Source organism: Primulina huaijiensis, chromosome 6 (genome assembly GCF_012295235.1).
Source record: "Primulina huaijiensis isolate GDHJ02 chromosome 6, ASM1229523v2, whole genome shotgun sequence".
In the NCBI taxonomy this organism is placed as follows: Eukaryota; Viridiplantae; Streptophyta; class Magnoliopsida; order Lamiales; family Gesneriaceae; genus Primulina; species Primulina huaijiensis.
The window spans coordinates 23,726,327-23,740,479 of NC_133311.1; the positions used below are offsets into that span (position 1 = coordinate 23,726,327).

The 14,153-nt window shown below is 32.8% G+C and overlaps 2 protein-coding genes across 2 annotated transcripts; one reads left to right on the forward strand and one right to left on the reverse strand.

Annotated features, from left to right (window-relative positions):
• The first annotated feature begins 4,473 nt into the window (after positions 1-4,473).
• On the forward strand, positions 4,474-7,644 carry LOC140978586 (small ribosomal subunit protein uS2-like). The gene is made up of 5 exons (XM_073443758.1): positions 4,474-4,716; positions 5,262-5,524; positions 5,609-5,806; positions 6,846-7,047; positions 7,391-7,644. The coding sequence occupies exons 1-5, from the start codon at positions 4,584-4,586 to the stop codon at positions 7,486-7,488; spliced, it is 894 nt and encodes a 297-aa protein (XP_073299859.1). The 5' UTR covers positions 4,474-4,583; the 3' UTR covers positions 7,489-7,644.
• Positions 7,645-9,951: 2,307 nt separating this feature from the next.
• LOC140978587 (F-box/kelch-repeat protein At1g67480-like) lies at positions 9,952-13,182 on the reverse strand. The gene is made up of 4 exons (XM_073443759.1): positions 13,030-13,182; positions 12,200-12,267; positions 11,222-12,085; positions 9,952-10,878 (listed from the first exon to the last, which is right to left on the reverse strand). The coding sequence occupies exons 3-4, from the start codon at positions 11,746-11,748 to the stop codon at positions 10,251-10,253; spliced, it is 1,155 nt and encodes a 384-aa protein (XP_073299860.1). The 5' UTR covers positions 11,749-12,085; positions 12,200-12,267; positions 13,030-13,182; the 3' UTR covers positions 9,952-10,250.
• Between the last annotated feature and the right edge of the window lie 971 nt (positions 13,183-14,153).

The following is a 14,153-nucleotide window of genomic DNA, read 5'->3' on the forward strand; positions in this document are numbered from 1 at the left end:
ATATTACTAAATAATATGCTTCATTTGATCATTTTGTGTTCTTGCAATGAGATGAATTTTTTAACATAGCATTACATGTTTTGGTGTTATATGTCGTTTGTATTGATCATGTTGTGTTTGGATTCCTTTATGTGACTTGTTTGTTCACCGAAAGAAAATATAAAACAAAACCATATATCCCACAAAAATGATTATTTTTAAATTTTTTTTCCTTGAGATATTTTGTTAACTTAGATTACTTAGTTTGAAGCGACTTAAAAAATATTAAAAATGATTAAATGTTTTTTCGTTTTTAGCTTATATCTCAGAATATAAAGAGATAATATTTTTTTATTTATTGGGACAAATGTATTTTCAGACTTCTGTCTATAAATCAGTATTCAAAATTTTTACAACATTATTATATTCTCTATTCAAAATTTTTTATTTAAATTGATTGAAGGTATTTGCATTTGAGTTTTTATGTGCTTGATTATATTATTTTTGTAGTATTATTTATTGTGAAATTAATAAGTGGACTAAAAAAATTAGTGGATCTATGAGTCCTCTGGTGGACGACAAACATGGATAAATTGTTAAAAGAGATAATTTCAAGTAGATTTTTGGCATACGATTTTTTTCTAATTAAATGATTATGCATGATTCTAAATTTTAATTGTATCACAAGTTAACGTATGTTTTGTCGTTGCCAGATATATTTTGTCAACGGTTTAATATTTTTCTTTGATTTAAGGAAAATTGTGTGACTTCGTATTATATTTTTATTTCTTAAGGTTTTATTAAAGGATTTTTCATGATACTTTTGAGGCACCATTTTTTTCATTTCTGTGTTTTTTTAAAAAGTAAAATATTTATGAAATCATGACGTTAATAAGGCGCCTTCTCTTTATTTGAAAAAAATATTGAAAAATTTATAAAAATTTTGAATAATATGAGTTAGTATTTAATTTGAGAGTGATTTATGCTTTTTGTTGCTCGTATATACTTCAATTTCTTTGTTATTGTACTAAATAAATTATTTTTGAACTTTGAGTTATCATTTTTTTATGGAGGTTGTTTGTGTCATGAATTTTTTAATTCATTTTGTTTAGTATTGTTGGCGGCAATTGATTTTTCTGATATTTTATTATTTGTCTTGTTGTTTATATGAAAATATGTATGAGAGTACACCAATCAAAGCCACATATTTTGGGTCTTATGTTCTATGAAGAGGGTAATATATGATTTCTGTGAATTATATAATTTATTGGTTCTTCATACATGTAGTTAAGAAATGAATCAAATTTTGAACAAAAGATTTATGACAAACATAGTGAATGAAAAAAACAAGTTAAAAAAAATAATGTTGTGTATTACTATGTCCTTATTTCTGTATGATATAATTCAAATACATTTTTTTAGATATTTGAAATTAGATCTAACTAAGTGACATGAAACATATACATATATATTTGAAGGCGTATTTATAGCAAAATATTAAGATCAAGAATGATTCACCTACTCAAAAATTAGATAACCATAAAATTTTGAATAGGAGTGTAAACTTCATCTTCATTTGATTTATTTTAAAATACATTAACATTAATTAATGAAAAAAAATAACCAGTGTTAGATATAGATTCCATTAGCTACAAGTTCTACAAATATTCATTGATGAAAATTTAACAGGACATAAAACATGAAGATAATTATAATATTTTTAAAAACTTTTATTTTTTGAGAAAAAAATATTTAAAAAACATAAGAAAAATTTTAAAATCTTATAAACCATTTTAAGTAACTGTAGATGTAAAGTAATTTGTTTTACATAAAAATTATTTGAATTCATTCTTATTTCTTTTTTTCTATCCCTTTGATGCATATAAGAGTAATTATTAGACATAAATTTAATTTAAACTCATTTTGAATCTTTTGAAGTGTCTTCTTATGGTACCAAAAAATTATTTGTGTTTGTCATGCATAGGGTTTTACGATTTGACAAATTGACACGTCAGTGCAATCCTCATTATGTTCACCATTAGCTTAGTATAGGGTTTTGCACGGTAAATCACAATTATAAGAAATAAAAACGTGCCTTGGGTAACAAATATAACTTTTGACTTGAAGATTAAGAAACGTTTGAACTAAAAGATAAATCTTTCACTATCATTTAGTTTTGTTGGGTTAAGCGTGCATGAGTGAGGGTAGTATTGGGATGAATGAACTCCTGAGAATTTCTCGTGAGTTAAACTGCTAACATTGTGTCGCTTATTTTAAATTCCATTAAAGATATAGTTTTTTTTTTTTAAAAATGGACTATAAATTTCTTTCCAAAAATAAAATTTCATTTTTCTTCAATTATTATAAAATTCATTAATTCTTGAAAATGAACAAAAAAAACATATGTATTTATTAATATTATTTAACGAAGATAGAACATATATGTAAAATCACACAATTTTATTAGAGTTTTCAAATTTATTAGTCGTATATTATTTACGTTATTAATAGATGTTAATTTACTTAAGTTAAAAATAAAAATTGGCACAAAAACTTCTATGAGACTTTCGTGAAACATGTTTCCTATCCAACCCTAATCATGAAAAATCATTGTTTTCACTTCAAAAATTGACCAGGTTGGCCCATATGAAGAATATATCCATGAGACTGGCTCACAGAAGACTTATTCAAAAATGAGAGAACTATAAAATTTTGAACAATAGTGTAAACTATATTTTTATTCGATTTATTTAAACTTCATTAATTAATGAAAAAATTGAAATCAAACAAAAATGTAAATTTCATTATTTTTTATTTAATTTAAATTTCATTAAAGATATATTTTTTTGAAAAATAGAGTGTAAATTTCGTTAAAAAATGGTGAATAAATGTCATCATCTTCAATTTATTTTATAATCAATTAATAGCTGATAACAAACAAACAAAAAACATGTATTTATTATTATTATTATTATTTTAAATTTCATAAAGATAGTTTTTTTTCCCAAAAAACGGACTATAAATTTCATTCCAAAAAATTAAAGAAAAGTTTAAATTTTATTCCAAAAAATGTAGCTAAATTTCATTTTTCTTCAATTTATTTTAGAAGTCATTAATAGCTAGGAAAGAACATTTATTTATTATTATCATTATTTTTTTAAAATTTAATTAAAGATATATTTTTTTAAAAAAATAGAATGTAAATTTAATTTAAAAAACATGCAGGCTAAATTTCATTTTTCTTTAATTTATTTTAAAATATATTAATTAATATATAAAAAACAAACAAAGAGACATATATTAATTATTATTATTATTTAGTTTATCATATATGTTAATTTACTCAAATTAAAAATAAAATTGGCACTTAATTTTATATGTCGTTCCACAATATATAAAATATTATAAAACAAAATGTAAATTCGATAGAATAAAATTTGTTTTGTTTATGAGATTGAAATTATATCATCTCCATGATATGATGTACGCAATTATTGTTCCAAATCTTCTAAAAAATGACGAACAAAATGACTTTCCTGAATTGCGTCAAATTAAACGATGACACAGTTCTAAGATATAGTCATTTGAAAAGATTTTCAAGTTTTTTCCTCACCTTGATTGAGAAATAATTGTTAAAAATTTATTAAACTTGTAGCTATATGTTGATAATATTGATACTGAATATATAAAAATGATATTATAAATATCACGATGTTTGAAGAAATTACAGAACCTTTCATTGGTTATGTTGTTGAAGAATATATTGGTTATACATACTTTTAGTCACAAGTAAAAACCAAACACGACTAAAAACAACGTTTATTCTTATGAGTTATAGTTGATGATTGTCAAAAAACTGAAAAATCATTCAATAATAAAATAAATATTTGGAAAATAAGATTACTAGATAAAAACAATGTAGAAAACCGAAAAAACATCCTGATAGGGAAGTAAACTACGAGCATGTCAGATCTCAGATGAAGATTTTAAATAACATAATAGATTTTAAAGCTGATCATATACTTGCTGAGTGTACCAAAATGATTATATGTATATTATAACAAACTACAACAAAGAGTTGTTGAGTTATCAAAATCAACCAATAAGTATATTGAAAAGTGTGTCATGTGGATAAGATAACTTCTCCGATTCATATACCGTCTGTGATCATGATTTTTGATTTTGTGGTTTGGTTTGTTTCAATTAATAAATGCTATTAGCCATATTTTAATTCATTTAAATATTATCTAAATTTCGTACTTATATTTTCAACAATTTAGTTGCTCACGTGCAACGCATGTGCACTTTTCTAGTATTAAATAAATATATCAAAATTCATCCCTATAATTTGTAAAACTAAATAGTCGTAGTTATTTGTTGTGAAATATCTAATCAAGAAATCAAACCCTAAAATGAAATGCGTTTGGGCTGTTTACAAAGCCCAGATGAAGTAATAACGGGCTATCCAAGAAGGAGTGCAATTTTGTCCAATTCAACTAGGGTTTTATAGTCTGCCAACAGCCTCAGCACTCGCATTCGCATTCGCACCACAGAAGAGGAGCTAAGATTTTCAAACGATCACGTCAAGTGGGAAATCGTTGAAAATGGCGACTCCGCAAAGGGCATTGTCTGCAAAGGAGGCGGATATACAGATGATGCTGGCCGCCGAAGTTCATCTTGGCACCAAAAACTGCGATTTTCAGATGGAGCGTTACGTATTTAAGCGCCGAAACGACGGTAGTTTGATATTTTATCATCTATCTGTGGTGTACCACGTGTTGAGATATCTGTTTTTGTTGAGTTCAATTGTTGTAATTTTAAGGAGGATTTCCTTCAATGGGGAGAAACAGTGATATTTCCCTTTAATTTCTTGTTCTAATTGATTTGCTGATATAATTTTAACGAAAAATCAAACCGAAGTAATACTTTTTTGTACTCACGGGTCCCTCTAATCTCGTACCTGATTAAAGTTGGCTTTTTATGTTACCAAACTGGACTACCTTATCAAATGTAAAAGATTTCATGCTTTGGTTTTAATTTTACCAGAATGTTAAGTTTTACAGTCAAACCCATTAAAGTCGTCACGCCAGCTATGGATTTTTCCCAACCCACTTCCTGTTCACGAGTGAGGATTCATAACTAATAATTTTATGGATGTGGACTTGGGGATTTCAGTTTCAGTGTTTTGTGTCTAAGAGAGTTTAGGCAAACTTCGCCTTCTTGTATACTCAGTTTTCCTCAACTGGTTGGTGACGAACTTTATTGCCTGTATGATTGGTCAGGAATTTACATCATCAACGTCGGACGAACTTGGGAAAAACTTCAAATGGCTGCCAGAGTAATTGTTGCAATTGAGAATCCTCAAGACATTATTGTTCAGTCTGCCAGACCATATGGTCAGAGAGCTGTCCTCAAGTTTGCTCAATATACTGGTGCTCATGCAATTGCTGGTCGACACACACCTGGAACTTTCACCAACCAGCTTCAGACTTCATTCAGTGAACCTAGGCTTTTGATTCTTACGGACCCAAGAACCGATCATCAGGTTGTCTTTTTTGGATTATTGATTACACCGCAGATTTTTGTTGATGCTTCTGTTTTTAATATCAACTGTGATGTTTCGTTTCAGCCTATCAAAGAAGCTGCTCTCTATAACATCCCCACCATAGCTTTCTGTGACACTGACTCTCCAATGCGTCATGTCGATATTGGTATTCCTGCCAATAACAAGGGAAAGCACAGCATTGGCTGTCTTTTTTGGCTCTTGGCTAGAATGGTTCTCCAGATGCGAGGTGTGATTGCACCTGGTCACAAATGGGATGTCATGGTAAGAAATCTATTTAATGTTTTTTTCTTATTTTACTGTACTACTGTGAGAAGATATGTTTCTTATTCATGTTTTGATAGGAAGGATTGTTTTGCACATACTAGGATCAAATCATCGCTATTTATGCCACAAGGCGCACTAAAGCGCTAGGGTACCCTGGAGCCTGAGACGTAAGGCGAGGCGAGGCACACACTTTACCGAAGTAAAATACATTTAAAATTCAGCACATATATAAAGTGATTTATAATAAAATATTACATAAATTAAATACAAAGTATAAAATATAAATATATTGCTGAAATACCAAATGTAAATATATTGAAATAAGGAACATCATCATCTAGTGAACTTTGACAGAAACAAAACCGAGTATTGGCTGTAATGCTACTCTCATGGGTCATGATCAATTAGTGCTAACCTTTGACGAATAATTGCTGAACTTTGACAGAATCAGAATTGAGGAATAATTAGGCTAACCTTCAGTGATGGAAACAAAACTGAGTATTATTATTAGTTATTACCTTGATTGGAAGGTCAGCTGTTGCACGGTTGCACTCTCCAATTCAGCCACTCGTAGATGCAGATAGAATTCGAGCATGAGGGATGTGAAACATGTTCATATAGGGTTTTTTAAACATTAAATAGGCACGGGCATTGTTAATTGGGCTTTAAAACTTGTTGGGCTTGAATTATTTTATATCTACGCACAAAATCTCATTACACAGCAACCAGGCGCACGCTTCTGCGCCTCCCATCTGCATTGCGCCTAGGCAGAGGCGCGCCTGAAGCTCACGCCTGTTTAAAGTGTTGCGCCTGTTGCCTAGGCGCAGCCAGGCGAGCGCCTTTAATAACTATGGATGAAATTGTCTTGTGCTTTGGCAAATGCTGTCGAGGATTATTTTGTGTCGAACATTTATGTTTCCAGGATGTCACCTGAAAGGAAGTTGTGATCATTGTCTTTTCTGGGATTGCAAGTAAATAATTAATATTCTCATTAGCATTGGTCTTGATTCCTCATTTTTCTCTTGACTTTTTGCAGGTTGATCTATTTTTCTACCGAGAGCCTGAGGAATCTAAGGAACAACAGGAGGAGGAAATTCCAGCTCTCCCCGATTATGCTGATTATTCGGCTGCTGCAGCTGGAGCTGATTGGTCCAGTGGTCAGATTCCAGATGCCCAATGGACTCCTGATATGGTTGGTACCATGCCACCAGTTGCAGGTGGTTGGAATGCTGACACAGGTTAGTAGTCTATGCTTCCTTTTAGTAAGCTTGGTGCTTCTTCTCCCCTTTCCCCAGTGATGATTCAATTGATTTTGGTAGAAATGAATTCTATTTGTTGGCTTTAGATCCAGAAATGGGTTTCAGATTGTGAACTGTGGTCAATCTGACATAACTCTGATTAGGAATGTGACTCATTGTTGGTTCTTAGAATTATGTGAGTACTACCACATAGCATTGTTGTTGTGCTCATGAACTGTGCGCTCACTATTTAAGGATTCTCAAACTTTTATCTTGTTTTTTATCGTTCACCCCGGGACATTGTTTCTTTAAACTAAACTGTAGTGTGATAATTCAATTGCAGCTGCCGGTGATGGATGGGATGCAGCTGCTGCACCAGCCATGGCTGCTGCTCCAGCTGTCGACATAGTGCCGGGTGTTGTTCCCAGTGGCTGGGAGTAGAAAACAAATCATGTTACCTCAGTCTCCCGCCTTTTTTTTTAAAAAAAATTTATTTAAAATTTTGTCAGCCTGACTTTTTGCTACTGAAAAGGATACTTATCTTAAGATTTTGGTTGTTTGGATTCGTTTTGAGATGAAATTCATTTTTTTCGGTTATGACCGGAACTTGTGAATATGATTCATTAATTGGTGCTGAATAGGGTCAGTTAATTCACCACTTATCTTGTATTAGAATACACAATGTTGAGTCCAACAAATAATACCCAACCTATATCGTAATTCGTATGGCATAAGTAATAATCTGTGTATTCATTAAACATTAAATATCTGTAAAATGTGAAAATCTTATCGATATATTTTTTTAGAAAAATAATGTGAGTTTTTTTAATATTTACCCCTTGTTTATTTTTTAGTCGAATATATTGGAAGGTAGAAATCTACGTTGTAGGTAAAATGTGGGTATGAACGATTCAAGGCGATTAAAATTGTTTATTGTTGATTAATATTGAATAACGAAAGCACGGAATTTTGATTTTGCACAATTAAATGAGGTTAAAATTAATTGATTAATGGTTTTTATTATCATGTGATGTTCCCCAACAGACAACTTTGAGATAAGACACACAGAATTTAGTATATTTGTTTCAAAACCAGATGATTCAATCCCAACTGTTAAGGATATCATATAAATGATACCGAGTCCTGTGTCAGAAATCCAAAGAACCAACCTTGGCAACGTGGTTATATTGCTGAAGTCTCTGAAAATTGATAATTTATCGGATTTTGACTTTATGGATCCCCCTACACAAGAAAACATCCTAAATTCCATGCACCAGTTGTGGGTCTTATGTGCTTTGAACAATGTTGAGGGTCTTACGTCCCTTGGTTGGAAAATGGCTTGAGTTTCTTCTCGATCCTCCCCTTGCCAAGATGCTTTTAATGGGTGAGCTGCATCAATGAGGTTTTGACAATTGTGTCGATGCTGTCTGTACCATCTTTTTTCTTCAGACCCAAGGATAGGGTTGAGGAGAGTGATGCAGCTAGGGAACAGTTCTTTGTGCCCGAGTCTGACCTCCTCGACGTGTATCAGCAATGGAAAGCTAATCAATATCGGGGTGAATGGTGCAATGATCATTTTCTGCAGGTGAAAGGGTTACGTAAGGCCAGAGAGGTAAGATCCCAGTTACTAGATATTTTAAAATCTCTTGAGATTCCACTTGCATCTAGTGGCCCTGATTGGGATGTCGTGAGAACTGCCATTTGCTCCGCTTATTTTCACTATGCTGCACGTCTGAAAGGTGTTGGGGAGTACGTCAACTACAGGAATGGAATGCCATGCCACTCACATCCAAGCAGTGCTTTATATGGCTTGGGTTATACTCCAGATACGTGGTTTATCATGAGTTGATACTCAACGGAAGGAATACATGCAATGCGCCACAGCAGTTGAACCCCAGTGGCTCACCGACTTAGGACCCACGTTTGTCTCAGTGAAGGAGTCACCCACGTTTGTCTCAGTGAAAGAGTCAGATACATCAATGATGGAGCATAAGAGGAGACAGAAGGAAGAGAAAAGTTCCATGGAAGAGAAATGAAGAACTTGAGGAAGGTCCAAGCCCATAGGGAGAGAGAGCAAGGAGAAGGAAAGGAGGAAGAGGGCCGAGCAATAACAGCGAGTGTCGATGCCTGGCTTGAAGCAGGGCTCGTCTACCTATCTGAGACCAAAAAGCTCGATTTATAGCATATGAAGGATTTTCGATGATATTTAAGCTAAAGCCAGAGGTTTGTCTGGTTTATCCAAAGGTGGAAATATGACGTGGGCTGATGAGTTGGAAGATACAATTTTATTTCGTCTCCACGGATGAAGAGAGATGGGCTTCAGGAAAAACTTTAGAATATTAAATTTGAAACAATCGAGTACAAGTAAATAGTAGTAATGGATTCTGAGAGGTTCCGAACAAGTTACATTAAACACAAGGTATTGAGGTACGTATAGCCAGGCGCCGTAAAGATTCTCTGATAAATTCTGGAGGCGTACGTGATTATCATGTGGCAAGTGAATGTTTTGTATATTGTTCCGCTAGCTTTACCCAATCAGATGGATAAAGTTTTTAATGCTAAAACATAAATATTGGCATCCACAAGCATGTTCTCTGACGACCTTCCATTTTACTTGCTACTGTCTGAACTTGACACAGATGAATTCTGCTCTATGAAACATACAATAATTCGCCAATATCTTTATTTAAGTCAGACGCATGTGAAAATGTATTATTCCAAAATCCTACAGAATGTTCTCCTGTGGTAATACTCCTCCATGTACTACCAGTTCAATAAGAGAGGGCCGTGCAATGCCCACCATTTCGATATCAGCAGCTTGTTTTCACTATCTACTAGAGCCAGCTTATCAGTTATACTTTATGCTCCCCGTATAGTTTAGCAATTGCAATTTGATTCTTTCACAGCAACAACCATTTTGTAGCTAAAATATCAAGTCAGACCAACAAGAAAATCGTGTCAAGGAAAATGAAGTGGATTGACCGAACGATGCTCCAGAACAAGCTTTCCAAATTGGGAAAAGATGTATTGATTGTGATGGTAACACTAAGTGAATCAAGTATTAATGACCAACCATATACAATTTCAACACAATTTCAAAGTTTTTCAAAAACCAGATCAAATCCCAAAACAAAAGTGCATCTTATTTCTTGCATTGAAGGAACGCTGACTATGAACAATGAAATTTGATTTCAACACAAAGCTCAAGCTTTGATCGTGACACTACATAAGCACGACCCCGATGGCTTTATCTCTGATGTCTGCCATTCAGATCCTGGGGCGGCATTTGGATCATATAACAAAGTATGGAAACCAGGATCCTCCTGCAGTGAAAACAACAAAAGCTTTCCATCCAATATTCCAAATCGAAATCCAATACTCGTGCTTCCTGCCACAGGAACAGGAACCATCTTCCATGAGTTGTCCGTGGGGTTGAATATAGCAAGTCTACGCTCGCTTTTCCATTCCATGCAACACAGCTTCTTGCCTAGCACTGCATGAGCAGTAACCATAACACAGCCGTTTTTTATCTGGCACCATGTGTGCCTCTCAGGACTATAGACATCGACAAACCTCGAGTTTCCAATGGTGAAACTCGACCTACCTCCCATAACATAGAGCTTCCCCTCGAAGCCACAGGCAAAACATCCCCACCTTGGGCGCCGCATACTCTCTATCACAGTCCACTTATTTGTATCGGGGTCATAAATCTCAGCACATGAGAGAGAGTCTCCATCCTTCCCACATCCTCCAACCACATAGACTGCACCATTCACCTCAGCACAACCAAAGTCATACCGTGCTACATTCATGCTAGCTAATTTGCTCCAGCTGCAAGAGTCAGAAATTTTGTTATGGATGATCCAAAAAAGTTAGCCTTGGACAGAGGTACACATGAATGTTCCGAAATTTTCTTTAATTTGAGAGGGAAAAATATGTCCAATAAGTTGATGGATAGCCAAATCAGTGACAACGTAACATAAATCTATTGATGCTTGAATCAATGCTGATATATCGTAAACCACATTAATTTGCACATAATAGGAAGTTGAAAAAGACTATATTACTTTCATACTTTGATAAAATAAATCAGATAAGCAAATTAGGCTGTTTGAGCAAACAGACGTTCATAGGAACCAGTGAGGAAATGGAAAAGTGACAAATTATATTATACCTGTTGAGGCAAGAATCATATTGATGAACATCTGCTAAAACAGATTGAGTTCCATCTACCACAGAGTAGCCAGCAATAAAAAGAAGTTTTCCATTGAGAACAACCACGCCAAAGCCTGCTACGACAGGTCCAGGCATTTGTGGGAGTTGATGGTGTTTGTGTCCGTAACAATCCAGAACCTCCCAGTGGCTCTCTTTTCCCTCAGCATTCATAGTAAGGATGTAAAGCCATTCCTCGAGCTTCCCAGCTAGTTTTCTGACGGTGATGAACTCCTTGCTTTTGATAAAAGACCTCCATTGCTTGCACACAGCACCCATGGAGGAAAAATTAGATCGAGGAACAAGAGCAAGGCAGTGCTTAGAGACATCATCAGGTAATCCAGGCAAGATGGAACTCTGACAATCATCGGAAACCTTTGAATTTTTTAAAATCAAATCACTTTTAGCAGTCGGAGTGGCTTTATGCGCCAAGTGGGAGAAACACATATCTGATTCTTTTATTCTCTTCACAGAAAAAGGGCCTGGCATTCTTCAAGTCACAGACTACAGGAGTTTGATACCACACTTAACCACATGTCTTTGAAGACAAGCATAAAAGCAACTAAACGATTTTTGGATAATAATTAAAGAAGAGATTCGCGAAATCCCTCAGTGATGTGGATTCTACGAGACCAAGGCAAGAAAGTTGTCGTGAAATGGATATCATGATCTGATAATGCTGATGATCTTTTATGTTTTATCCAATAAGATTCAAATTCCATACCAACTTCAGTGGTCCTTCTATCTTTCAACTTATTTGAAGAAACTAGGCAGGTGGCCAATTTCAATTCTGTTATATATTTCTTCTTGCACATTTCCTGAGTACCTATAATTTCCAGCACATATAGAGATAAAATAAATTCGAGAAATGAAAATAAAAACCTGATGAAAACAGCATATACCAGATCCAAAAAAAGTCAATAAGAAAACAAAACAGTACCTGACAAGGCCATAACCTGATGCGTTTTAACCCCCCGTCGCTTCCATTTCTTAGTAATAGTCGATAACCTGAAGGATGTTATAAAATTGGGGGAGTAGAGAAAACAAATAAATTAAAGCAGCTCTAAGTATTCCTGGACTAAACAAAAATGAACGCAAAAGAATTTCTTTGAGATATAGAAAATGATTCAACTGTAAATCTTGATATTCAACTTTCAAGAGAACTAGGTAAAACCAAGGACTCCTGAAAACAGAGATCAAGATTTGCTTGAACTATAACTAATCAAATTCTGCTGCTGCTGCATCTCTAATGAGTCAAACCACCAAGGAACAAAAGTTAATACTATAAAGTCAATGAGCCACCAACTTGATCTTGGATAAATCAACAAATCCGTGCGTGCTCAAGTTGAGCTTCGAAAGAGGCAATCATTCAGCTCACTAAACCCACACACCAAACCCACCAGGAACGGCCGACCATCAAGCCATAAAAGAAGAAAGAATGAATGAAAAAAGGTGGTGATATTAGAACTCTAAAAGTACCTATAATAACTCATAAAAAGGAAATAAACACCTTAAAACTCGTATTTTCTCAAGATCTACGTAATCGGAAGCATAACAAATACGATGGAACGAATCAGTTATATTCATTCGAAAAGTAAAATCGCCACAGCCAAAGCATCACCAAATTCAAATGAAAAGAGACTAAGATTACAAAAAAATCAATCATACAGAAATAACAGAAACTCCAGCATTAGACAGCTAAAAATCATCCAAAAAAAACAGATGATTAATCGATTAGTATTATTATTTTTAAAAAAAGGGAAAATTTACCTGCGAAACTGGAAACTTTTGAGTAAGCAGAGGTACAAGTCAAGAGCGATAACGGCAAGAATTGGGAATAAATATGGATAAGGATTCAGTCAAAGAGTCAGGCGAGGCGAAAATAGGGGAAATGTGAAAAGGGAATGATAGATAATATGTGGAGAAGACGAATATATTATTATATATACATATGTGAATTTATATGTTAATTTTCATTTATTTTTTTATTAATTACTTGTTTTTATTAATTATTTGTTTTTAATATTGTCTAATTTATTAATTGCTTATTTTTAATTTGTCTATCTACATTATCAATTTAGATTTATTTGTTTATTTTTTATTATGTAAATTATAATATGTTATTTTTAATCAAATGATTTAGATTTTTTTATATTTATCTTTTCTTACTTCAATTAAATTAATTAAAATTTAAAAATAATTCATGGTTGAATTATGAATTTTCTTTGGTGTCTTATTAATTTTTTTTATCATGTCCTCATTATTAATTTTGGTGACTTTGGCTATAACTTATTAGTTTTAAAAAATATTTTTTGCAAAAGAAAATTTTTTTAATAAAATATGGTTAAAAACTTTATTGTGATATACCATTTTTATAAAAAAATTTTCTAATTTTTAAATCTCTTTAATTGTTACAGTTGTTTAGAATTTATGTGTTTAAATAAAAAAATTTTGAACCAACATTTTTTGTGGTTTATATTTATAAATTATTTGAATAAAACACGGTAAAAGATTGTTGTGATTAGACCCGTCAATTTGGGTTGAGTTCGTCTCTTTGGCCCACATCGCCAAATAATTTAAGTGTGTTGGGTTGAAATTTTGTCCATCTATTTAAAGGTGGGACTAAATGAGCCCGGGCGAGTTTGTATTAAATATCAATATATATACTATTATCGCTATTCAATCATGAATTCCTCATATAAAGAGGAGATTATCATTTTTGATTTTAAAATTATTATATTACTATTAATTGCTTGCTTTTATTTTTGTCTACCCACATTACAATATATTATTTTTAATCTAATGATTTAGTTTTTTTTATTTATCTTTTCATTATGCCAATTCAATTAATTAAAGTTTAGAAATAGTTCATTGTTGAATTGTGAATTTTTTTT